Source organism: Onychomys torridus, chromosome 7 (genome assembly GCF_903995425.1).
Source record: "Onychomys torridus chromosome 7, mOncTor1.1, whole genome shotgun sequence".
Taxonomy (NCBI): Eukaryota; Metazoa; Chordata; class Mammalia; order Rodentia; family Cricetidae; genus Onychomys; species Onychomys torridus.
The window spans coordinates 106668449-106695197 of record NC_050449.1 but is presented as its reverse complement, the minus strand read 5'-3'; the positions used below and the strand labels follow the sequence as shown (position 1 = coordinate 106695197).

At 47.4% G+C, this 26749-nt stretch overlaps 1 protein-coding gene across 2 annotated transcripts in view; it reads right to left on the bottom strand.

The window, feature by feature from the left end:
• Positions 1–212: 212 nt before the first annotated feature.
• The window catches only part of Glb1 (galactosidase beta 1), a 74313-nt gene continuing 47776 nt past the window's right edge, over positions 213–26749 (bottom strand). For both annotated transcript variants that reach the window (XM_036192117.1, XM_036192118.1), the window contains 6 exons: positions 26371–26445; positions 22583–22672; positions 19030–19146; positions 16341–16472; positions 13121–13375; positions 213–773 (listed from right to left, as the gene is read on the bottom strand). In XM_036192117.1, the coding sequence (XP_036048010.1) occupies positions 510–773; positions 13121–13375; positions 16341–16472; positions 19030–19146; positions 22583–22672; positions 26371–26445 (933 nt within the window). In that variant the 3' untranslated portion in view covers positions 213–509. The remainder of the gene's footprint in view (positions 774–13120; positions 13376–16340; positions 16473–19029; positions 19147–22582; positions 22673–26370; positions 26446–26749) is intronic.

The window sequence follows — 26749 nt, the reverse complement described above, 5'->3', positions numbered from 1 at the left end:
TAGATTTCCTACCTAGTAGATAGCATAGAGATTCAGAAACAGTCAAATCAGGGTCAGAAACACAACCATTTGCTAGCCCAAACCAGGATTCTCTGCTACCCACTTTGGTCCTCAGCTAGTGAAGTGGCTTCACTCAGCCTACTCAAGTCTAGTTGAGATATCAGTCAGACCATGGAGTTTAATACCTGCCTGATATTAACAACAACATCATCACCACTTGAGTACCAATTTTATTCAACAGAAAGACCACATGATTGTTTCAAATCAACAAAGAGACCAGACATCATTCAAGTTTTGTTTCAACTCTGCACAACACTCTAGCTGTGTGTGTTCCTGTGATGACTACTCCCTTCAGCCTTCCTGGTGGCCACAAGAGTGGGAGGTCAGGCAATGTAAGGATACAGAGACACCAGAAGGATACACACACCCTATAAATGTATCTTCCACTGTAGCAAGAAAAGGATGATCCATGCAGCCAGCACAGGGCTGTGGTCCTAGAGGCTCAGTCATCACAGGGGGTTCAGCCATGAGTCTTGATCAGACCAACCTGGAAACCTGATGGCCAGGGACCTGCTGATGACTGGCCTGTCAACAAACTCCACTGTACACAGCTCCATGGTCCCATCACTGCAGGGAGCCAGCTCCAGCTCCAGCACCGTGATGTTGTTTGGGGCTGAAGTCGTCAGGATGTGCCTCGGCACAAACAAGGTCACCTGTGGGCCCCGTTTGGGCCAGTATCGGCCAAGGTTAAAGCCGTTGATCCACACTTGACCCTGGAGAGAGAGAGACAGAGACAAACCATCAGCCAAGGAAACACTAGTAGCAGAAGGCAAGAGATGCTCCTCAGAGATGGCCTGAGGATCAGGTCTCCTTAGTCCAGCATCCCACTATCTAATGTCAGGTGGAAAATGGGTGGGAAGAACGGCAGAGCTTGCCCCAAATGCCAATCTCTACTACAAGAAAAATGCACACGAAGCCCCAGACTCCAGATGCTGCAGGTTTTAGTGCTGGAGCACACCTCAGAGCATTCTGTGTTCTACCCTGGTTCCCAGGTACTGCCTGCCTGTCTGTACACCAGCCCTCTCTAGTCACTGCCGCCACACCCTCCAGCAGGTGAGTCTCCCTGCTCTTTCTGCCCCACAGACGCAGGGCTTAGCCATGGGCAAACACGGAGTTCAAAGGGTGGCCAAATAGATGGGATGTTCGGTTGAAAAGTTGGGGATGGTGAATGCCAGAGACAAACAGGAAGTCTGGAAGAGGAGAGCAGAGGAGCAGGCAGAAGGGAGAAGGGCAGATAGGAGGAAGGAAAGAAATTGCTACTTGTGGTGAGCCCTCTTGCTCATTTAAAAATTTTTATTAATATTTGCATAGTCTTCCTATGTAGCAAAGGCTGGCCTGGGCTCACTGTACAGTCCAGATAACCTTCCTGCCTCTACCTCCCACGTGTTGAGGTTACAAGGGTACTAAAGCTTCCCTTGGCTTTTTTTCCAGTCCACCTAAACTTCTTCCCTGGCTTCCCATCTTCTTCCTCCCACTGGCTAGCTGTCTGACCTCAGGCAAGTCTCCACTCAAGTCCACACCCAGGGACGACGATGACAGCACAGTCTGCGGTCTGAGTGGTCCCCAAAGCACCTAAATGACAGTGTGTGCGGTGGGTGCTGTCACCTCAGCACTTGGGAGGCTCCAGCAGGACTGTTGTGAATTTCAGGCCAGCCTAGGGGGCAACAGCACATTTCTGGTGGTCACCCTAGCACCTGGTGCAGGGGCTGTGCTCCTGGGTAGAACTGAGCGCCCCCGACAACCCTGAAACCAAAGCTCTTGGCATTCATGGCCCACAGAAGGAGGTCAGCGACTCATAACTGCCTGTCTGTTGGATTAAGTCATTTAGAAAAGGTGGCAGTTTCGAAGTTCTCAGAAGTACTTTACTCTTGTTTTTACCATGGGATCTGCTGTCTTCCTCTGTCCTAAAAGGCATAAGCCTTAGCAGTTTCATCCGGACTTTATCAGCTCCATCTCCACCAGAACCTTGTTTTCACAGTCTTAGAGACCAGCTCCTGATTTCATTTGCTGTGCATTCGTTTTGACTAACTTTTAGCTATAACTGTACATAAACAGCCTGGGAAGATGGCCCAGTGGGTGAGAGCACTTGCTGGGCAAGCATGAGGACCCAAGTTCAAATCCCCAGCTACCACACAAAACAGCCAGGTGTGGTCATCCCCCTGCCTGGAACCCAGTGCTGTTGGGGCAGAGACAAGAGGTTCACTGGGACTTGCTGGCAGTCAGCCTAGCTCCAGGCCCAGTGAGAGACCCCGTCTCAAGGGAATAAGAGGGGAGAGAGATAGAGCAGGGTATTTGTACTCCTCTGACCTCCACACTTGTGCAGGAGCATGCACATGCACCCATGTACCACATACACTCACACATATACAGACACAAATAAGTGTACAAATGCATCGTCATTTTAAATAGCCCATGCCATTCAATGGTATGAATATACCCATTATTTTTTGAGGCTTTTTTGTAGCCCTGGCTAATCTCAAATTCATGATCCTTCTACTTTGAACTCTTGCTGGGATTATGATTACAGGTATGCGATCTCATGCCTGACTAATACATCATTCCCTGCTTCCCGATTTTTCTTCAGTTCTAGGGATTAAAGCAGGGCCTGTGCATTGCTACCACCAAGCTACATTCAGAATATGCCTATGAGGCCAGGCAGTGGTGGTGCACGCCTTTAATCCCAGCACTCGGGAGGCAGAGCCAGGTGGATCTCTGTGAGTTTGAGGCCAGCCTGGTCTACAAAGCGAGACCTAGGACAGGCACCAAAACTACACAAAGAAATTCTGTCTCAACAAAACAAAACAAAAACCCAGAATATGCCTATGTATTTCTTTGCTACTGAAAATAGGTACTTGTATGTTTCCAGCTTGTTCTGACTTTTTTTTTTTTTTTTTTTGAGACATGATCCGTTTCATGCAGCCCAGAATGGCCTCAAACTCATGAAATAGTTGAGTATGACCTTGATCCTCTGGCTCCCACCTCTAGAGTGCTAGGATTACATGCATGGACCACCTGGCTTAGAAAGTTGGGAGTGCTGGGGACTGAATCCAGGATTTTATGCAGATTAGGTAAGCCACACCCCCAACCCTTCACATCTGTTCTGTACCTCAAGTTAGAGTCACACACACTCATCTTTCTTATGGGAGAACAGAGCTGCAAGGCCACAGGCTGAGCACGTGTCCAGCCTTCACGGTGTTAGAGAGCAGTAGCCAGGAAAGGAGTACAAAGGAGAATGGTTTTCAGCTTTTAAAATAAACTTGAATAATGTCTACTTTAAAACTTTTTTTATTATATGGGCTGGAGAGATGGCTCAGAGGTTAAGAGCACCAACTGCTCTTCAGAGGTCCTGAGTTCAATTTCCAGAAACCACATGGTACCTCACAACCATCTGTAATGAGATCTGGTGCCCTCTTCTGTATACATAATAAATACATAAATCTAAAAAAAATTTTTTTTGTATGTGTTGTGTGTATGTGGTGTGTTTATGTCATGACACATGTTATGGTCAGAAGACAACTTGTAGGAGTTGGTTCTTCCTTTCTACGTGTGGGTCCTAAGGATCGAACTGAGGTCCTCTGGCTTGGTGGCAACCAAATTACCCCCTGAGCCATGTCATGGGCCCAATTTTCACTCTGAATCAAATTTAAATATAAACAGGCTCACTGAAGACAGTGGTTCATCAGAACATATCCCCATCTCTCTCCATCCTCATGGCCAGTCCCTACAGTGAGCCTATGATCTTTCATCTGCATCATCAACTTGGCTGGATGTAGCATCACCATGGACACACATCTCTGGATGTGCCTATAAGGGAGTTTCTAGACATGTTTAACTGAGGAGGGAGAGCCGCCCTGAAGTGGACAGCACCGTCCCACGGGCTGGGGTCCTGACTGGATAGAAGAGAAAGTGCTGAGCACCAACGGTCACCTCTTTCTGCTTCCTGTGGACACAGTGTGACCAGCTGCTTTATGCTGCCTCCTTGCCTTCTCCACCTGATGGACTGTACTCTCACACTGTGAGCCAAAAGAAATCCTTCCTGCTATTTATTTACTGAGACAAGGTCTCACTATGCAGCTCTGGCTGGCCTGGGACTCACTATACAGGCCAAGTTGGCCTCTAACCAGAGATCTGCCTGCCTCTGGCCCCTGAGTGCTGGGGTTAAAGGTGAGCACACCCTTCTTGGATATGCTTTTATCAGGGAGTATTCAGAGCAATGAGAAAATAACACAGAGCCCTGGTCAGTGCTCTCTGAGACGACGTAGCCTCCTTTCAGGCCTTGCCTTCCTCTGTGAACTGTAGAGCCTGGTCTCTTGCACATACGGACACCGGCATACATGGAGGGAGCCCTAGGGGCACGCACACTCCAGCTTTCACCCTCCCACTGTGTTCCTGCCTCTCTGCTTCCCCAGCTGCCCTCGCTCAGCTGGGCACCACACCCTTCTCCATCACACTGACGCCACACTTGCTCATCTTACTCAGCGTCCTCAGCTGAGCACTGGCTCCCGATGTGCAGCTCACAGTTCACAGCTGCAGTTCCATGATGTCCTCAGAGGGCAGTGTCACGACCTCTTCATCTCGGCCACTCACCAGCCCTTTAACCCCCTCCTTCCCTTGTAGTTATTACCAATGCTGGGTATGCCATTTGTTTGTTGACTGGTCTGTCAATCATCTGGGGGCTCTAGCACAGACTCGCTATAAAAAAGATGGAAAAATACACACACACACTCACACACTATCGTATATGCTACATATATGTTCAGTATCTACTCAGCCAACTCCTTAGGTCACGTTTGTTGATAATTCTTCCTGAGACAAGACACGGTGAGGAGGGGCTGCAAGGGACCTGGGTTGTTCCCAGCACCCACATGGTAGCTCACAGCCACCAGTAAGTTCAGTTCCAGGGGATCCTATTCTCTCCTCTTCTGACCTCCATGGGAGCCATGCACACGTGTGGTGCACATATATGAAGGCAAAACACTCCTACAGATAGAGTAAAAAATTAAAAATCAGCTGGGCGGTAGTAGAGCACGTCTTTAATCCCAGCACTTGGAAGGAAGAGCCAGGTGGATCTCTGTGAGTTCAAGGCCAGCCTGGTCTATCAAGTGAGTTCCAGGAAAAGGCGCAAAGCAACACAGAGAAATCCTGTCTCGAAAAACAAAAACAAGACAAAAAAAAAAAAAATTAAAAATCTAAAAATAAGAACAAATGGGGAGATACGGTGAAGAGCTGGCAAGAGTCCCACAGGTTATTCATGGCCCTCTACTCCCATTCAGAGTTGGTTTTTTAAGATTTATTTACTTGTTGGGGGGGCAGTATACATGCCACAGTCATGTGTATGGACATCAGAGGAAACCTGTGGAAGTCGGTTCTCTCCCTCCAATACAGTCCAGTAGAAGGAAGGACTCTTGCACAGCATACGTGGCTAGCCTGGGCTAAGTGTGAAACCCTGTCACCAAAGACCAAGAAGAAAGAAATATGCTGAAGTTATTCTTGGTAAAGTATTGATAAACCCAAGGGTTTATGTTAATGAGGTGACTTCAGGGGTTGGGGACGAGCATTAATAACAGAAGAGTTAGTGGCTCAGGGGGTGCCCCATGGCAGCCCCAGCTTCTAGGGTCCATGAAAAAGGCTATCTCTGACCATCTTGACCCCGGCACACACTTCTGCCCTCTGCCATTAACTCTAAGGTAACAGCAATACAGAAGTTCTTGGAAGTGCCTGACCTACTTCTCAGATGACCACATAGATCGCACATATGTGTGTGTGTGTGTGTGTGTGTGTGTGTGTGTGTGTGTGTGTGTGAACTTACCCTGATAAGGTCACTCTTCTCAGGAGAACTTAGAATACAGCTTCCTTTTTTAAAAAATATTTATTTTTATTTCATATATGCATTGGTGTTTTGCCTGCATGTCTGTGTGAGGGTGGAGCTGGAGTCACAGACAGTTGTGAGCTGCCATGTGGGCACTAGAATTGAATTCAGGACCTCTGGAAGAGCAGCCAGTGCTCCTAACCTCTGAGCCATCTCTCCAGACCCTGGAAACTTTCAATACTGTTGTTTGTTTTGCTTTTGTTTGAGACAGGGTCTCACTATGTAGACCAGGCTGGCCTAGGACTCAGGGATCCACCTACCTCTTTCTCTGGAGTTCTCAGCAAAGGTGTGCACCACCAGGCCTGGCCCTCAATCCTGTTTTAAGATCTTCAGAAGTTCCTTAAAAAGTGGTAATAGGCTTAGCGTGGTGGTGCACGCCTTTAATCCCAGCACTTCCCTGTCTAAAAAAACCAAAAACACCTTGCTCAGCCTGGAAGGAGAGGACTGGACCTGCCTGTACTGAATCCACCAGGTTTAAATGAATCCCCAGGGGAGTCTTGGCCCTGGAGGAGATGGGAATGGAGGGGAGGGGCTGGGGGAAAGGTGGAGGTGGGGGCGGGAGGGGGGAGGACAGGGGAACCCATGGCTGATGTGTAAAATTAAAACACAAATATAATAATAAAAAACTTTAAACATTAAAAAAAAAAACAAAGGCCAATAAATCATACTAAAAGGAAGTCTAGGTACTTGGGGGGCTCAAACAGGGAAACAGAGGCCAATTCCCAAGGTTAAAAGGTTCTCACTCATCACTCATGACTCACTGTGTGAGAGAAAGCTTGATTTTATAAGGTAAAAGGGGCACACTTAGAGATAAGATGTAAACAGACCCCCTGAAATACATGAGGGAAATTAACTTTGCTTCCTTCCCAGACACCTCGGCTATCTGCAGGTGGTGTGCATTATACCTGCCCAGGTCTTAGTAGTAAAGTCAAACAGCTTTTGGGTTTGTGCGTATTTTAGGAGGTATTCTGTGGTACTGTCTGTTACCATAACAACCAACCAAAACATTCAACTGAAAGAAAGAAAGGTTTGGGAAGTGTCAGTCCATGACTGATCGACAGGCAGGTTGCTTTTGTGTCAACTGCAAAAGTAGATCATGGTAAGGTGTGCATGGAGGGCTGAGGGGCTGAAGGGAAGGTTCAGACCAAGAGCACTTGCGGCACAATCCCAAGAAGCTGAGTTCTGGCCCTGGCGGTTACATAACAATCTGGGCACCCTGGGCACACCTGTAATGCCAGGTCTGAGTGGGGTGGAGAGAGGAAGACCATCGGGGTTTGCTGGCTTCCAGGTTAGGGAGAGACCCTGCCTCAAAGGAACAGGTGGAGAGTGATGGGAGATACATGATGCTTTCTTCTGGCCTCCTGTGTTTCTACTCTGTCTGTCTCTGTCTCTTTCTCTCTTTCTCTCTTTCTCTCTTTCTCTCTTTCTCTCTCTCTCTCTCTCTCTCACACACACACACACACACACACACACACCACACGACTAAAAATTATAGCAAACCCACCTACCTGGAGTTAGCCTGGAGTTAGCATGCTTTCTGGGAGAACCTGATTATCTAGTTTCTGGGTTCACAGGATTTGTGAGTAGAAACCACAAGTTAGATTTAAAGAACAACCTTGTAGGGTTAGCCCAACTGCAAACCAGGAGGCAAAAGGAATAAGTTTCAAAAGCACATCCTATTTTGGAATGATTGATGGATGGATAGATGGAGGGTCTGGATGCATACTGACACATACAAATGGCCTCAGCTCTGGGCAACTTCCTCCACCAGGAGCTAGTCTACTGCGTTCTTTGACCCCTGCCAGGCACCCTACCAATGGCTTGTAGGGTGAGACACTAATGGTCTTTGCAGCTGTCACAGCTTATAGCCAGCTAAGACCCAGTTGTGCCCAGATGAGACCAGGAGCAGAACCATAGTCTGCCAGTAGTCAACACTGTAGCTTTCCACCTTGTTCTTTGAGACAGGGCTGCTCACTGGTACCCAGGGCTTGCCAGTTAGGACAGGCTAGCAAACTGGCCAGGGACCTGACTCTCTACACTTCCCCAGGGCTAAGATTACAAGCGAGCACCACCACCAAATGCAGCTTCTTACAAATTAGCTGGGCCTTGAACCTATGTCCTCCTGCTTGCCTAGCAAGCACTTTTTCCAAAGAGCTAGCTCTCTAACCTTATTAATTCATTTAAAAAATATTTATTTGGCTAGGTGTGGTGGCACATGCCTTTAATCCCAGCACAGACTCAGGAAGATCTTATTGAGTTCCTAGTCAGTCAAGGCTACATAATAAGACCCAGTCTCACAAAAATAAAATTCAACCAATAAAAACAAAAAAGATTTATTTGTGTGTGTTTATATTTGCCATATACATGCAGGAACCCAGGGAGGCCAGAAAAGGGTGTCAAATTCCCTGGAACTGGAGTTACAGACGGCTGTGAGCCACCAGGTGGGTGCCAGGAATCGAACCTAGGTCCTCTGCAAGAGCAGTAAGTGCTCTTAACTTCTGACTCATTTTTCTGGCCCCACATTCTTTTATGATATTTGTTCCTTTTTAAAAAAATTTTAGTCAGGATCTCATGTATTCCGGGCTGGCCTTGAACCTGGTATGTACCTGGAGGATGAATTTGAACTTCTAATACATCTTCCTATACTTTGCTGTGGAACAATCTTTGTACACTGTGAATATGTATTACTTTCACTGGTTAATAAAGAGCTGACTGGGTGGAAAAGCCAGATTAGGAGCACTCTGGGGAGAACGGCAGTCTAAGGAGGTTTCCAAGGTTCTCTCATGTTGTAACATGTATTACATTTCATTTTTTTAAATTGCCAGATGATTCTACTGCATGGATTATCAAAGTGTAAATATTCATCATCAGGTGGACTTTTGACTTGTTACCTTCGGTTGACAATCATAAATGACACCGCTACGGACATCTGTGCACACACTTGGGTATTGTAAGTGTGACCTTTTCCGGTACAGAAATGCAAAGTTAAGAGATTATCCAGGTAAGTGCAGGGAAGGCCTGGGGCAGGGAGTGGAGTGTGTGTGTGTGTGTGGGGGGGGCAGGTGATATGATACGCACGATCTGTGGCCTTAGGTGTTCTGTGCAAGGATGCTGGCCTTTTAGTTTCTAAGGGGTAATGTCCTTAGCACTCTTTAGAGACGTAACATGACAACCACCAAAATGCTACACCCATTGTCCTGGTTAGATTTTTTTTTTATAAACCACACACAAGCCAGGGTCATCTGGCAAGGGGGACATCTCAACTGACAAAATGCCTCCTTTAGACAGTCCATAAAGCCTGTGCAGTCATTCTCTTGACTAATGATTGATGGGGGAGGGCCCAATCTATTGTGGGTGGGGCTATCCCTGGGCAGGTGGTCCTGAGCAAGCCATGTGGAGCAAGCAGCACTCCTCAATGGCCTCTGCATCCGCTCCTGCCTCCAGGTTCCTGTTTGAATTCCAGCCCTGACTTCCCTCAGGGAGACTGTTACCTGCAAGTGTGAGCTGAAATAAATCCTTTCCCTCCATGCTGCCTTTGGCCATGGAGTTTTATCACAGCAATAAAAACCAAAGACACATCGTAACCCAAGCGTGGCTCTCTCTTCAGAAGTCTATACTTGTCCTATAAAGTATGTGTTACTCTCTCTCCCCTCACCAGCATCTTCTAGCTGCCTACCTTTTCATGTGGGCCTTGGGGCATACAGACTGCTTGAGGATGGAATGTATCTTGGTCCATAAAGTGCTTGTCCTCCAATTATGAGGTCCTGAGTTCGGTCCCCAGAACCCACATAAAAAGTCTGGTGTGTTGGTACATGCTTATAATGCCAGTGCTGGGAGATGAAGGCTAATGGGTGGAGTATGGGTGGGGGAGGGGACGGCTGGCCAGCTGGCCTAGCTGAATCTGAACAAGGTCCCTGTGAGAGACCTTGTTTCAAAACACAGGGTGGGGCAGGCAAGTTGGTTCAGCAAGGAAAAGGGCTTACTATGGAAGCTGGAAGACCTGAGTCCGATCCCTAAAATCTAAAGTGGAAGGAGATGCTAAGCAGCTGTCCTTTGACACACACACACACACACACACACACACACACACTACAGATTGACAGTACCTGTGATTCCTGTATCCACACACACATCAGCCACACACAGACAGTACCTGTGATTCCTACACACACACACACACACACACACACACACACACACACACACACACATCACCTACATGTTGACAGTAATAATAAACAGTGAAATAACATCAAACAAGCAAAACAAAACAAAAACAAGGTGGAACCAGAGGTCAAACCAAGGTCCCATGTAGCCCCAGGCTGGCCTTGAACTACAAGGCTGAAATGACCCTGAATTTAGGATCCACCGTCTCAGTGCTGGGACTGCACCACCTAGTTTTATGTGGTGCTGAGGTCGGAGGCCACATACACAAAACAAGCCTCTATCAACCAAGCTGTACCCTCACCCTCTGTTGTCTCTTTAATTGTCAGCAGTGGATAGTCAAGGCTGGTAGGCTGGGCTGCCAAAGCTGGGCATTTTGTGCTAAAACTCAAGTAACAAAAAAACATTCTACAGCAGGACAGCTGGGAGAGCGTTGTCAAAGTGCTAAGCACAAAGCCCTCTGGGTTCAGCAGCCTGCCAGCTCAGCCGCCTGCACACCTTGGTCCTTCACCCTTTCATTCCTCGATGTAGGTTCTACTTGGAGGGGAAGAAACCAAAGGTGGCTTGGGAGGCAGGGTCCCTGCCAGCTACGGGGAAAAGCCAGGGCTGCACGTCCTGTTCTCAGGTCCTAGAGCCCCCCAGATGTTACGTCATTGCTACAAAAATGGAGAAGACGGCAGAGAGGAAAAGGCTGATGAGCCGCAGGCAGAGAAAGTGTGAGAACAGGGGTTTGGCGCCCAGGAAGAAGGAAGAAGTGAGCCTTCCTACTAGAGAGCACTGGGCAGGGAGACACAGGAGTCCAGGGAACAGGAGTCCCACCTAGTGGCACTCAGAACGGATGGGATTCCCAGGGACAGGCTAGAGAAGGGCCAAGCTTACTGGGCAGGCAGAGTTTAGGCTGAGGAGACCTTGGTGAGGACCAACACACAGCAGAAGCCTCACTAGGCTTGGTACACGGTGAATCAGCCAAGAGGACCCAGGGGATGGGGGTGGGGGAAGGGGAGGGGTGGGCAACTCAAATGGACCAATGGTTCTTGTTTGGTTTTTGAGTTTCTCACGCAGCCCAGACTGGCCTCGAACTTGATGCTGTAAGGAATACATTGCTATGGTCCATTTTTAGTGTGAGGCACACCTGGAGTTCACCAGAGTGACAAGGGAGCAGGACGCACCGGCCCCTCCCCCAGAGCTGGCCGTTAGCACCGGCTATCTCAGAAGCCTGAGCCCAAGGTCCAAGAAGGGAGCATACTGAGCCCCAAAGTATTCATTAGATAAGGCTTAGTGTGTAAACCAACAGGCGGGGAAGACGTCCTGGTCCAAGGGAAGAGAGGGCAGGTATTTCTCACAGTCCTAGAGCTTCACAGACCTCTGTCATGAGCCAGGCAGTCCCAGTCATTCGCCTTTTCTCTGTGCCCGAGTCCCTTTCTGCATAATCGTTTCTAAATGTTATTAATCGTTTCTAAACACTGCTTTGTTTTCTCTAGTCTCCCAAGTTTATTATCTCATTTCCAACACTATGTTGTACCAGAGGATAACTTTGAATTTCTGATTCTCCTGCCTCCAACCTCTCAAGAACTGCTTTTACCATTATGTGTCACCACACTTGGCTTTTTATTATATGTTTTGATCTGCATTTTTCCAATCATTAATTCATCTGTCACTAAGAATCTTTCCCCACCTTTCCCCCTCAGCACTAAGAATTTTTTTTTTTTTTTTTTTAAACCGGAGCTGAGGACTGAACCCAGGGCCTTGCGCTTGCTAGGCAAGTGCTCTACCACTGAGCTAAATCCCCAACCCCAAATTTTTTTCTTTTAAGACAGGATTTCTCTGTGTAGTCTGGCTGTCCTGGAATTCTCTCTGTAGACCATGCTGGCCTCAAACTCAGAGATCCACCTGCCTCTGCCTCCCTGAGTGCTGGAATTAAAGGCGTGCGCCACTTCCTGGCATCACTAAGATATTTCAATGTATTTATCACTAGTTTGATTACTTTCTTCGTGCACTGGCCAATTTCTTTATATAATTTTCACAAGACTTATTGTATCATAGGTGTCTGCACAAGCTGCACCCATGGAGGACAGAAGAGGGCATCGGATCCCCTGGGACTGCAGTTCAGGCAGTTAAGAGGCACCCTGTGGGTGCTGGGAACCAAACTTTGGTCCTCTGCAAGGGCAGTGCACACTCTTAGATGCTGAGCCATCTCTCCAGCCTCCAATTATTTATTCATTCATTCATTCATTCATTTATTTATTTATGTGGCTGTTTTTTTCACAGGATTTCTCTGCATAGCCCTGGCTGTCCTGGAACTCACTTTGTAGACCAGGCTGACTTTGAACTCAGAGATCTACCTGCCTCTGTCCTCCTAAGTGCTGGGAGTAAAGTTGTGTGCCATTACTGCCTGGCTGAAAAGCAAACATTTTAAATCCAGGTGTGATGTTGTGCACCTGAGGTAGAGAGACAGGAACATCAGAGGTTCAAGGACATTCTTGACTACATAGCAAATCCAAGGCTATGCTGGGCTACATGAGAACCTAACTGTTCCTTTCATAAGCAGCATCTAAAGAGGCCCTGGGGATGGTGTGATGACTCCATGGCTAAGGTGTCTGCTAACAAGTCTAATGACCTGAGTTCAATTCCCAGGACACACATGGTAGAAGGAGAAAGCTGACTTCCATGGGTTGTGATCTGACCTCCACATGTGTGGCAGGTGCATATGAATGCAAATGCACACCATAAATAAATAAAATTAAAACAAACAAACAAATAAATAGGCCTTAGTTCTTCCTGGAGGAAGCAAGTGAGCTGCCGTTCACTGAAACAAGTTGTCAACAACAACAACAAACACCTAAAACAGGGCAGAGAAAGACACCTCTATGCTGGACCCTGGTCCCCTTCGATCTGCCATAGTCCTGATCCTTGAGTGTGACCTAGCAGAAAAGCCTCCCAATGGCTCACAGTCTTCCGATTCCTTCTCAGACACTAAGAACCAAGTGCTTGGGGCTTGATTCAAACTCTTTCCAAGAAGACACATACCTTGGTCCATCCAGGAAACTGAATGAAGGTATCCTGTGGTAGGTCTGGGATGCCTGAGGGAATGGAGAAGCTGCCCACATAAAACGTGGGGGGTGTGAAGTTTGAAGAGCTGAAAGTCATGTGTCCATCATGGCGGCCATCATCATGGGCATCCCAGCCCCCAAGATGGTTGTGTACTGCAGCCTCGGTGTCCAGTGGAAAGATGGTCCAGTTGGTGAGGACACTGGAGTTGAGGGTCATGTTAGAAATCAAACCCTGTAAAGGGAAAAACACAGAACCATGGGTTGGAAGGAAGGGACTCAGGCTGTCACTGAGTTCCTGGGAGGAGGAGTGGGAAATGAGGCTCAGCTGTGTGGACAGCCAGGTGGCCCTGGCCAGGCTGCAGGCTCTGTCACAACCTGCTGTCCTGGCAGGAATGAAGACAGCCTTTTAAAAAGTCTGTCCAGACAGGGTTTCTCTGTGTAGCCCTGGTTGTCCCAGAACCCCCGACCTTCTGCCTGAGTCAGGGTGATTAGGATCCTGCTGTGTGGTCCCTGGTCCCAGCACACAGCCCCACAGTCAATCTCTAAACTTATAGCTGACCATCTACGGAATCCTTCAAAGATTCTGCTAGAGTGAAAACCAAAGTCCTCGTGAAAAAAGTGGAGAAGGGGCCGGCAGTGGTGGGGCATGCTCTTACACTCGGGAGGAGAGGCAGGCGGGTCTCAGTGAGTTCAAGGCCAGCCTGGGCTACAGAGCGAGTTCCAGGACAGCCAGGACACAGAAAATCCTGTCTGGGGGTGGAGGGGGAGTGGAGAATGGGTGAGAAATGGCAGACAGACAGACAGACAGACAGACACACACCCCTACCTAACTCCCTCAACCCCAGCACTTGTGAGGAGGCCAGCCTGGACTACATAGCAAGAACCTGTTTCAACACACAAATTTAAAAAAGCCCACAAGTAAGACATTAGATGAGTTGGCAGGTGTGTGTCTGCAATCCCAATGCTTGAGAGGGTAGAAGCAGGAGGATTGGGGGATTTAGGAGCTCAAGGCTAGCCACAGCTATGTAGTGGGTTCCAAGACAGCCCGGAACACATGGGCCCTTGTCTCAGTAACACTGAAAAAAGTTAGATACATTGTGATTGTAAGTTTCCATGTGATGGCTGTAGCCAGGGACACCTCAGCCCCCGGCCCCATGGGACAAATAGGGTAACTTCCAACCAGTTCTGCTCATCTTCCTCATCGCCCGTCCTCATCATCCCTTACACCCTCTCCTCAGTCCCTTTGGCTGTCAGACAATTGAGACCATGGAACCCTAGGAATCGGAATTTTCCCAATCTGAAGCCTGGCATCAGCAGGAGCCTATCTCCCAGGAAGAGAGGTTACCAGGGGCTAGCTAGATTAGGCGAATATGGAAGCTCTGGGCTCACTTGAGAGGCCCTACCTCAGTACAGGGTGGAGGTGGATTGAGGAAGAAGTCCAGTGTCAATCTTGGCTCCTTATACTAAAGGCACACATGTGCACGTGTGCTCACACACACATATATGCCCATACATACATACACACACATATACTTGCATGTGAGCACACACACACACATACACATCAAAAAATAATAAAAATAAAAGCCAGGCGGTGGTGGCGCTTACCTGTAATCCCAGCACTCAGGAGGATCTCTGTGAGTTCGAGGCCAGCCTGGGCTACCAAGTGAGTTCCAGGAAAGGCGCAAAGCTACACAGAGAAACCCTGTCTCGAAAAACCAAAAAAATAAAAAAATAAAAAATAAAAACAGGGTCAGGAAGGAGCCTATATCATGTCCTGTCTGAAGCTTGGCAGTGCCTGGAGCCTTCTCTCCAGGAAAGAACAGACTTTACCCCATTTTTGTGCTCGTGAAAGCACCTTGGGGACACTAAAGAACCATAACAAATGATTCTTGATCTGAGTGTGGTGGTTGAACCTGTAATCTCAGAATCTGGACTGCTGTGAGTTCCAGACCATCCTTGGCTCCCTGGCCCCCACCCCCTGCCAAAAAAATAAAAGTTTCCTGGACTGGGAACGTGGCTTGGTTGGTAGAGGACTTGCTTGTCCTGAGTTTACTTCCCAGCCCCACATAAACCCAGCACTTGGAAGGTAGAGGCAGGAGGCTCAGGAGGTCAAGGTCATCCCCGCCTACACAATGAGTTCCAGCCCAGCCTGGCCTTAAAGACTTTTCCTTAAATGAGTTAGTTAAACAAAACAAAAACCTAAGTTAAACAACAAGTTTCTTAATGATCTAGAAATATCGGTTAGAACACCACACTGTGCCTGGACAGAGAAGAACCAGCAGGCCAAGGCAGAGCAGCAGTGAAGGGGCTTTGTACAGCACAGATCTGCCGGCACACCAGTCCAAGCCTGCACACCTGAGCCCACCAAACACCATACTGGCTCGGTTGAGTCCGGAGCACCTCTGATGAGCTGGGTGGGTTTTCAAAGCAGAGGAAGAGCATGGTGGAGCAGCTTCGTCTTCTCTCCACAAGATTACTGAGCTCAAGCACAAGGGGAGTGTTCTGCTTGCAAAGCTCAGGGCTCTCATGGTCTGCACAGGAAAAGAGCCCTTCAAAGAAATCTGTCTTCTAGGCTACAAAACGAATCAGAGTGCTTCACTCCTCAAGTTCAGCAGTGTGGGCTCTGAAAGGGAGCTGCTGTGATGTGTGACAGAGGCGTGCAGTAATCATTCAGAACACGAACACACACACACACACACACACACACACACACACACACACACACACACATCTCTCTCTCTCTCTCTCTCTCTCAAAATGTTAAGGGTTAGGAAATGTAGCTCAGCTGGTAGAGTGCTTGCCTGATGTGCATGAGGCCCTGGATTCAATCCCCAGAATTTTATAAACAGGACGGTGGCACATAGCTGTGATCCCAGCACTTCGGAGATGGAGGCAGGAGGGTCAAAAATTCAAAGTCAACCCAAATGGTGGCGCACGCTTTTAATCCCAGCACTCGGGAGGCAGAGGCAGGTAGATCTCTGAGTTGGAGGCCAGCCTGGTCTACAGAGTGAGTTCCAGGACAGCAAGGGCTACATAGAGAAACCAGAAGAAGGAGGAGAAAAAAGTATTTAAATTTGTTTCTGTATAAATGGAAGAGGGGAACAAAGATGTATGTGTGAGTATTGAATGCATGAACAAACAAAACTCCTTCCAACCACTCAGGCATAGGTCTATCCCTCACATGAGTGTCCTACCTTGAAATCATTGATGTGTTTGCCATAGTTCACACGCCCCATGTTCTCCACCAGGATGTCCAGAACAGCTCCAGCTTGCCCCTGTATGTCCAGGGCTATCACACGGTTTCGCTCAAGGACTCCCTGGGGGACCTGGGATGGAAGGTAAGATCAGAGAAACAGAGCAGTGTGCACAGCTAAGCTGTCACTTTTCCTGTTCTGAAGTGTCATCAGATTTACAGGGAGAGTCCAGATATGTTCAGGCCGAGCCCCTAGCCAGTAGGCCAAGTTCCCACATTCACTGTCTTTCCAAAGGGGAGGTTGGCTACACACAGCTCAGGGTACACTCCACTGCCTGGGAATGTGCTATGGTGAGTGAGATTCCTTTCTAATGGGAATAAGGTCTTATGACGTACACCAGGCTGGTCTTGAACTTGGGACTTTCCTGACTCCATCTCACAAATGCCTTACAGGTGTGAATCACCATGCTTGGCTCAGGCATCCTTTTGCTTTATTTATATATATATATATAATATTTATTTGTATGGGGGTGTGTGTATGCACATGCATAGGTGTGTAGACGCATGTTTACCATGCTGTATGTGGAGTTCAGAAGACAACTTGAAGTCAGTTCTCTCCTTCCACCATGTGGGTCCCAGGGATTGAACTCAGTTCATCAGGCTTGGATGCAAGCACCTTTATCTACTGAGCCATCTTGCAGGCCTTCATTTCTTTTTTGTTTGCTTGTTTATTGTATTTTGAGAAAGGGCCTCAAGTAGCCCAGGCTGGTCCTGTGCTATATAACTAACATCTCCCTGGAACTGACTTCTGGTTCTCCTGCCTCCATATCTCACATGGCAAGCTTAGCTCCTACACTTCTATTTTTAAAGGGATAAAACACACAAGACATTCCTGGGGTGTGTTCTTGTGTGAAGGAATTACTGTACGACCTCACAGCCCAAGTGAGGTATAAAGAAACAGCCTTTAAACACATGGACCGAACAGACAACATCAGGTAACAGATAAAATCAGAGTTAGGTGGAGCTGGCTCCCCTCACTTGGTAGGATGCGTTAACCACAGAGATTATGTAACAGAACAAGGGAAAACAACAGGTATTTTCTCAACGACACATCCCTAACTTTTTATTTGAATCGATATTAGTTAATTAATTTTCCAGAGCTGAGGACTGAACCCACAGCAAGTGCTCTCTCACTGAGCTAAATCCCCAACCCCATCCCTAACTTAAGAGGTTATTTTTTAGAGCGGTTACACTGACCATAAGTCACTAAAACACAACGCTTAGTGAAGGCAGGACATGACAAGCACAGTGTCACATCTCAGGGGCTTGTCCCCGCTGAAATTTAATCTGTTGATTATACCCCACCCCCATTGTGTGTGTTCACATGAAAGTCAGATGTGTAGAGGACAGAGGGAGGACGTTAGGTGTCATTCCTCAGAAACAGTCCACTTCCTTTTTCAGATAAGGTCTCCTGCTCACCTGAACTTGGCAAGGAGACTAGGCTGGCTCCCACGGACCTGCTGTCCCTACCTCCCTCGAACTGAGGTTACAGCTGCATGTCACTACTCCTGGCCTCCCCCTCTCCTTCTCCCCCCTCCCCCTCCTCCTTCCTTTATTTATGTGTTTGAAGGCAAGCCATCGTCCCAGCTGAGAATGGAAATATTTTACTTTAAACCACTCTGAATGTGCACACCAGTAATCACCAGCACTTGGGAGGAAAAGGAAGGAAGATCAGGAGTTCAAGGCTGATTCTGGACACAAAGCAAGTCTGAGGCCAGCCTGGGCTGCACAGGACCCTGTTTGAAAAACCCAAACCAAAAACCCTTCCAAACTATAATACTGTCCTGAAAAAAAATTCCTTGCTGAGGAAAATCTTCCCATGAGCTTTCCCATAACTTTCAACAAGGGGTGATGCTATAGACAGCTTTTTTATTATTACATGTATTCATTTATTGTGTGTGCACACCCAAGTGCTGAGGCACACAGGCCGACATCAGGGCAGCTTGCAGGAATCTCTGCTCTATACCACATGAGTCCCAGGGGACCAAACTCGAATCTTCAGGCTCAGGGGGAAGTGCCTGCACCTGCTGAACTGTCTCTCTGGCTCTGGCTCTCTTATCTTTGTTCTGGTTTATGATTTTTAGACCCTGGGTTTCATCCTGTGGGTGTAGGCTGGCCTGGGTTTTTGCAATTCTCCTGCCTCAACCTTCTGACAGCTGGGATTGCAGGTATGTGCTATCAAACTAGATGTTGAAGAGTGTTTAAAAATGTATCTGTATTCTGCTGTGAAACCAAGTCCTTGGTGCATTTTAGTTACAACTGTCATGGACAACCCGTTAAACTATAATGTCTCATTTAGGGGGAGACACCCTGCTTAACACACTTTGTATGGTGACAGGTACCAAGCTGACATGGATGTTGTCCCTAAAAAGCAGCCTGGGTGACAGGCTGAGTTCAATCAGGGAAGAGATGACCTTGGGCTCAGGAGACCCCGCTTTTCCTAGAGTGTGTTAGAGAACAGCCCTGAGTCCGCAGCATGTGGGCCATATCAGCAAGCAAGGTCACTGCCATGGGACACCGGCTGAAAGTGGAGATGTGACCAGAGCTTCAAATGCCATGTTAGTAAGTGTAGACGACCCCCCCACCCCCGTCAAGGCTTAGATGTGGTGTAGTTCAAAGATAATGCTTACCCCGTCCACAGCAACATAAGCCCGATCATGAACACCATCGAAGGATGAAGGGAAAATGGGCACTGAGTCATTGCAATCCCGAGGAAGTGTTGTTCGGTACAGCACATACCCAAAATACTAGAAAAGATATAAGAAAAATGCTTCATTCTCAAGTTCAGCTACTAAGAACTCCGTTGCCCTTGATCTGGAGGAAAGCAACTTTCTGAAAACCGTAGGGAATGGAAAGCTTCCCCCACCCACAGCCAAATTCAAGCTGACTTTATCGATCTTGGTGGAACTATTTGAATAGCCAGGGACTCTCTTCTCTGCCACATGGGGAAACAAAAGTCAAGCCATTGCGGAGAGTGACCTAGGGAAGTCACACCCTATATGTCAGAGGTCACTAGTATTAACTCAAAAACCAGTCAAGAGCTGGTGAGATGGGTCAGTGGGTAAAGGTGCTTGCCACAAAGCCTGATGACCTGAGTTCAATCCCCAGGACCCACAGGGTGGAAGGAGAAAAGCCATTCCCACGAGTTGTCCTCTGACCTTCATATATGTGCTGTGGCACACATACATATACACACACTAACAGAGTAAGTAAATAAATGTGGTCTGGAGAGACGGCTCAGCAATTAAGAGCACTTGCTGCTCTTGCAGAGACCCTGGTTCACAACAATCTGTAACTCAGCTCCAGGGGATCTGAAGGTCTCTTTTGGCCTCTGTAGGAACCAGGCTTTTACGTAGTACACACACAGCAGACAAGCAGGCAAAGCACTCATTTGTGTACACATTTTTTTTTAAGCTAGGAAAAACCCCAAACACAGGACAAACATTGAATTCTGCTCAGCAAAACATTCTCCAGGCTCCTGGGCTAAATCTACAAAACAAGACTCAATCTGAAACCATTTGAAGCAAAGAGGAAAGAATTGTGGGGCGGGTACTGCTACCAAACCAGGAGTCATATTTATTGATTTTTGAGACAAAGACTACTCTGGTAGTCTAGGCTGTCTTCAAATTTACTAGGCAACCAAAGACAACCTTGAACTTCGAGTGCACAAGTGTACCACCACGTCCGGTTACATGTGGTAATGGTGCCAAGCTCGGCATATGTGTGTGTGCTCATGCACAGGTATGTGTTATGAATGTAGGCCAGGGGCTTTGAATCCCTTGGCGCTGGAGTTATGGGCAGTTGTGAGCTGATATGTGGGTACTGGGAACTGAACCCAGGTCCTCTTAACTATTGAACCATCTCTCCAGCCCCTTAAATTCTTTTTTTTTTTTTTTTTCCGAGACAGGGTTTCTCTGTGTAGCTTTGGAGGCTGTCCTGGAACTCGCTCTGTAGACCAGGCTGGCCTTGAACTCACAGAGATCCACCTGCCTCTGCCTCCTGAGTGCTGGGATTACAGGCGTGCGCCATTGCTCAGCTTAAATTCTTTTCTTAAAGTCTGGTCTCTAATGCATGATCTCATCGGAATTTTGGTTGTTGTATTGGATTTTCTTATTTTTGTTTTTGTTTTGAGATAAGGTTGCACTGTTTCTCAGGCCAGGCTGGACCTTACTGTGGAGGCCAGGCTGGACCTTACTGTGGAGGCCAGGCTGGTGTTGGTTTTATGTGGCGGTGCTGTGTTATTCATTAAGCAGCACTGTTTACAGTGCGAGGCACAACAAAACCCACTATGGGTGGTGGGGGCACGGCGCACAGGATGACAGGACAGGAGAGGGTGTGCTCAGGCCTATTTGAAAGACATGTGTGAGCTGGGCAGTGGTGGAGCACACCCTTAATCCCAGCACTTGGGAAGCTGAGGCTAGCCTGGTCTACAGAACAAGATCCAAGACAGGCACCAAACTACACGGAGAAACCCTGTCTTGAAAAACAAAACAAAACAAAACAAAACAAAAGAAAGACAGACATGCGGAGAGAGGAAGAAGGAGAAGAAAGGGAAAGAGTCTGTGACCACTTCTTATGGATTCCCCGTGCACATGCGCATATGGGGGGTCATGTAGCAGCTGGACCTTACTACGGAGGCCTCCAGCTCCCTATCTGTTAGGATTCTATACATGCGCAGTTCGGGTCTAAAGTCTTACGTTATCAGGGGTACACTGGCCAACATGTGGTCACGCAATCTCTGCCTTAAAAAGCCGCACATGGACCCCCCACCTTTCTTCCTGTGTTTCCTCTCCGCCAGGCCTGCCCCGCCCCCACCTTTCCCTCCATTAAAGCTCTAAAAACGAATACTGGGTTCTGCCATGGCTCATCCGCCGACCCTCCACTTCACCTTTCACTACCTTTTTGCCTCGGCCTCTCTCACGTTCAGTTACCCACGTGGCCACCTCAGCTAGACTGGTATCAGTGGTTCCTGGAGAGTTCGGACAGACCCTAGACCGTTCATTGTCCCTTCGTGGAGTCATTGAAATGTCTTTTATATGGACACAGAAGAGCAGACATGTCTGGGGGGCGGTACGGGGTGATGTCGTTGGGGTGTCATGGGTCACTTGTCACATTTGGGCCACTCGGTTGGATCTCAACCCTATTTCTGAAGTGTTAGGAGTCTTCCTTCCTGGCTTTCGGTGGAGGTCACCCTCCCGGAGTCTGGAGGTGGAAACACACCACAGCACATCTAATCTTAGCTTGGTATTTGCTTCCAGCTGCTATTTTTATACTTTGTCTCACAGTTGGGTCTGGGAGAGCTGAGTCTCTTTAGCACGGTGTACAGGGGCCACTCCGCAGTCCCGTGGCGGCCACTGGTCTCAGCTTTCAGACCCCGGCCGGCAGTGTACGGCTCTGGGACTGGGCGGGGTGCCTGAACCCCCGTGTTTCCCGTCTAGGACGAGCCCACATGCTTCTTTCCAGTTTATCTGGTGCGCACAGGCTGCAAAAGCGAGGCCCACTCGCTCACAGGATCCCTGCAAGGGCGGCCCGAACCAAGTCTGCAGAGAACACTTAGCTTTCCTCCCCTCCTGGAAGCCCAGGTTGGTGCTGTCCACAGCCCCTGAGGAATCGGTCACCACAGACAGACAGACAGACGCTTAAAGGGAAAAAGCAGTCCACTACATACACACTAAGCAGGGAAATGACTGCTAACTGAAGAATCAGATGAGAAGTGGACTAAAACAAATAAAAAGTTGAGAGCACTTCTAGAGACAAGGGAGTGCCAGGAAATGGAGCACATATAAGCAAGAGAACACACATGGTCTTCCTTCCAAAGCAGGAAAAGGAACTTCTAAGAAGGAAAAATTAAATTGATTCTTTTTTGGAGACAGGGTTACATGTAGCCCAAGCTGGCCTTGAATACTATGGAGGTGAGAATGACCTAGATCTTTTGATCTTCCTACCTCCACTGCCCAAGGGCTGGAATGATAGGCATGCCACTATACCAGGTTTATGCGGTGCTGGGGATCGGGGATCGAACCCAGGGCCTTGCTCATGCGAAGCAAGCACCTTACAAAGAAGCCCCGTCCTCAGCTCTAAACTGCCATTTCTCAGTATTAAAATATCGATGCCTAGGAAGTGACTAGAAAACACCTGTGTTGCCAGGAGAAGACAGAAGAAGTGGTCCCTGTGGGGGCCTACCTGTTTCACCTGGATGAACGTCAAGGGATAACGGCTTTTCACAGGCCCATTGGGACACAGGATGTCCAGAGCTTCGGCCACTGTCTTGAACTGAAAAGAAGCAAAAACAGACTCAGCATGGTGTCCCCAGTGAGCAGGGGTGGGGAAGGGTTGAGAGTGTCAGGGCTGCATTGCTCTGAATTATCCAAGACACTGAGCTAAGCTTCAACCGTGCAAGTCCATGCTTCACAATCCCCTGGATTTCACTCCTCTTCTTCCCTCATTCTTTCCCTCTCTCCCCACTCCCTTCTTTCTGAAACAGTCTCATGTGTCCCAGGCAGGGCTCAAGTTTGCTATGTGGCCAAGGGTGACCTTGAACCTCCAAATGCTGGGGTATGTACACGTGCTACCACGCCCATCTTATCTCAGAATGCTGGACGAGGTTCAAACTCAGGCCTTTCTGCATGCCAAGCAGGCCCTCCACCAACTGAACTAACGCATAGCCTTTATTTCTTACTGTTTTTATCTTCTGCAGTGCTGGGGACTGAACTCAGGGTTTTCCACAAGGTGGACAAGCAAGATTTTTACTACTGAGCTGCAGCCCCAGGCCCCACTCTTAACATTATTTATTTAGAGACAGGATCTTATGATGTAGCCCTAGCTATTCTGAACTTGTTATGTAGATCAGGCTGGCCTCAAACTCAGAGATCCACCAGCCTCTGCTTCCCTAGCTCTAACTGCTCCCAGATCTTTCCTGTTTTCGTGTGTGTGTGTGTGTGTGTGTGTGTGTGTGTGTGTGTGTGTGTGTGTGTTTTGCCTGCATGTGTATCTGTGCACTGTGTGTGCAGTGCCCGAGGAGGCCAGAAGAGGGCGTTGGATCCTGGAACTGGAGTCACAGATGGTTGTGAGCTGCCATGTAGGTGCTGGGAATGGAAGCTGGCTCCTCCTCTGGAACAGTAGTCAGATCTGGGCATGGTGGCACACATTTTTAATTCCAGAACTTGGGAGGCAGGCAAATGTGACTATGAGGCCAGCCTGATTTAGATATTGAGACCCAGGACACCCAAGACAGCATAGACAAAACCTATCTCAAACAAAACAAAACTAAACTTAAAAAAAAAAAAAAAAAGAGCAGTCAGTGTTATTAACTGCTGAGCCATCTCTTTAGGCTCTGCTCCTATCTCTTGATGAAAATGTAAATGATAGTAGTCTGTAAAAGAGTTTTGGGGCTAGAGATGGCTCAGCAGTTAGGAGCACTGGCTGTTCTTCCAGAGGACGTAGGTTCAATTCCCAGCACCCACATGGCAGCTCACAACTGTCTGTAACTCCAGTTCCAGGGGATCTGATACCTTCACATCATTTCACATAAAATAAAGTTAAATAAATTATTTTTTTAAAAAAAGAGTTTGAAGTGCACCCATTCAGAAATACAGTTCAGAGCTATCTAAGAAAGGCTTCAAATGAATGTCATCCAAGATTCTGAGGCTGCTGCCTCTGCAAAGCATTAATCAGGCTTTCAAGGGATGAAGAGTCAGAAGCAAAGATAGTAGTTGGAGGCAAACCGATAAGATTAGATCTGCCACGACCATGTCACATGCTTCTCTCACGGTGGCTTCACTGGCTTCCAAGCTTATGTGGCATGTGTCCTGAGCCTCCTGAAAGTTACCCTCCACCTCCACAAGTGTGTATGAGTGTGAACAAATGCCCTCTCTCTCTCTCTCTCTCTCTCTCTCTCGTGCATGTGCAAACACATACACACAATCTTAAATAAATGAAAAACTTTAATCCCATATACTATATTTTGTATAAACTGAATACAGTTGTATGCTGATTTCTCCTCCCTCCCTCCTTCCCTCCCTCATTTTGTTTTGAGTTTTTTAGACAGTGAGTGTCTCCTGTACCCCAGGCTGGAACTCTCTATGTAGCCAAAATGATGACCCTGAACATCTGACTCTCCTGCCTCCCGCTCCCAAGCATGTGCCAACACATCTGCTCCCCATCATCTTTTTGTTTGGAAACAGAATCTTTCTCTATAGCCCAGACTAGCCTCAAACTGAACTATATAGCACAGGCTGGTCTTGAACATAACAGCAGTCCTCCTGCCTCAGCCTCCAAAGTGCTAGGATTACAGGCATGAGGTATCATGCCCAGTGTGCTGATTTCCTTCATGGCACTAAGCTGCATTTTTTAAAAAAATGTTTTTCAACTTATTATTGCTGTTGTTTTAAACATTTGAGGTAATTTTATATCACGTAAAAGAACTTTTTAGTGTTTTAAAACCAAGCAACTATTTTATCTTAGGTAGCTACAGAGAAGAATAAGCTTCCCTGTCCAAGCGTGATTCAAGCATGATTAATCTAAGAAGAGATTCCTATCAGAGACCACATTCTTTGTAGAATGTGGCACAGGATTCCACACTAGGTGGTGGAAACTATTACAGAAGCACCACCAGCCAACCAGAAGCCAGAGGGCTTTGAATGGAAAAACTACACTATGGTGTTTGGCATCTGCCTTAAAGATAAAAACATATGTTGCTATTTTAGAATTTCAAGATTCTTAAGAAATAAGTGACTGTTCATGTTTTCTTCTTTTTCTTGTGAACGAATACATGTAGGAGTAAGGGATGGGTCGAGGGGAAAACCTGAAGACCCAGAGAGTCAAAACAAATCAATTTCGGTACATCCCTCCTCCCAACCATTAAGTAACTCTCTCCTATTTTCCCAGAATAAAATTACCTCACTTCTTATTAATGATTAATTTCTATATTTTTCCTTTGATGTTCCAGTATCCAATAAGCCACTAGGATACGATTTTTGAGTCTAACTTAAGGGCAAAAAATCCTGGGGGGGCTGGAGAGATGGCTCAGATGTTAAGCATACTGACTGCTCTTCTAGAGGTTCTGAGTTCTATTCCCAGCACCCACATGGTGGCTCACAACCATCTATAATGAGATCTGGTGTCCTCTTCTGGAATGAAGGCATACATGCAGGCAGAACATTGTATACATAATAAATAAATAAATCTTAAAAAAAAATCCTGGGGGACTCATTAAAAAGGGGGTGGAAGGGGCTGGCAAGATGGTTCAGCAGGTAAGGGCTCTCGTCACCACGTCTGATGACCTGAGTTCGAGTCAGAAGAGTCCCACAATAGAAAGGGCTAACAGACTCCTTCATGCTGTCTACTGGCCTCCATTTGGACATCAGGGTATGCATGTCTCCCAACCCCAAAAATAAATGTAATAAAGGAAAAAAATCAAAGAGGTAAACGATGGGACAGAGTAACAAAGTAGGCTGTCATTTCCATAGCAGCCCACGGCACTGCCTTTGAAAGCCAGGACTTGGACCAGAATGACCCAGAGTGGCCCAAGAACACCTCTCGCTCTCCTGTGGTATGTCTTTGCATGCTGTCAGTTCACACCCCCATCTTCTCATCTTCTATCTCTTCGTTCCCTGAGAAACATCAATCGCCACCGGCTCTCAGAAAACAAATTCAGAGAAACCCAGCAAGCCCCCGGCCTGCGACACTTTCACTCACCACATCTCTCCCCATCTGATTCTCAGTGAAGATCTGACGTTTTTTCTCTTTTGAGATAGGATTTTTATGTAGTCCAGGCGAGCCTCTAACTCACTATGTAGCCAAGGAGGATCTTCAACTCCTGATCCTCCTGTCTCTACCTCTTGAATGCTAAGGTGACATGTGTGTGCCAGCACACCTAGTTTATGAGGTACTGGGAACAGAACCCTGGGCTCCACGCATGCCAGGCAAGCACTCTACCCACTGAGCTACACTCCCGACCCTATGCATCTTACCTTTCTCAAAGCGACTTTTCCGTATGCGAACTTGGGTGTAGACGGAGGGATAGGACCTTTTGGAACTTCTTTAAACTATAAAGAGAAGTGGGAAAGAGAAGAGAAAAAACTGTTAACCCTTTAAACACACATCTGTAAAATTATTTTCTTTTTTTCTTTCTTTTTTTTTTTTCCAGACAGGATTTCTCTGGGTGGCCCTGCCTGTTTTGAAACTCACTCTGTGGACTAGGCTGACCTTGTCTGAACTCAAGAGATTCATCTGTCGTTGCCTCCTTGGTGCTGGGGTTAAAATCATGGACCACACATTAATTGTAATACTAGTTTATTACTTAGCAAAATCATAACCTCCTATCCAGGTAATTAATGTTTCAGGAAATAA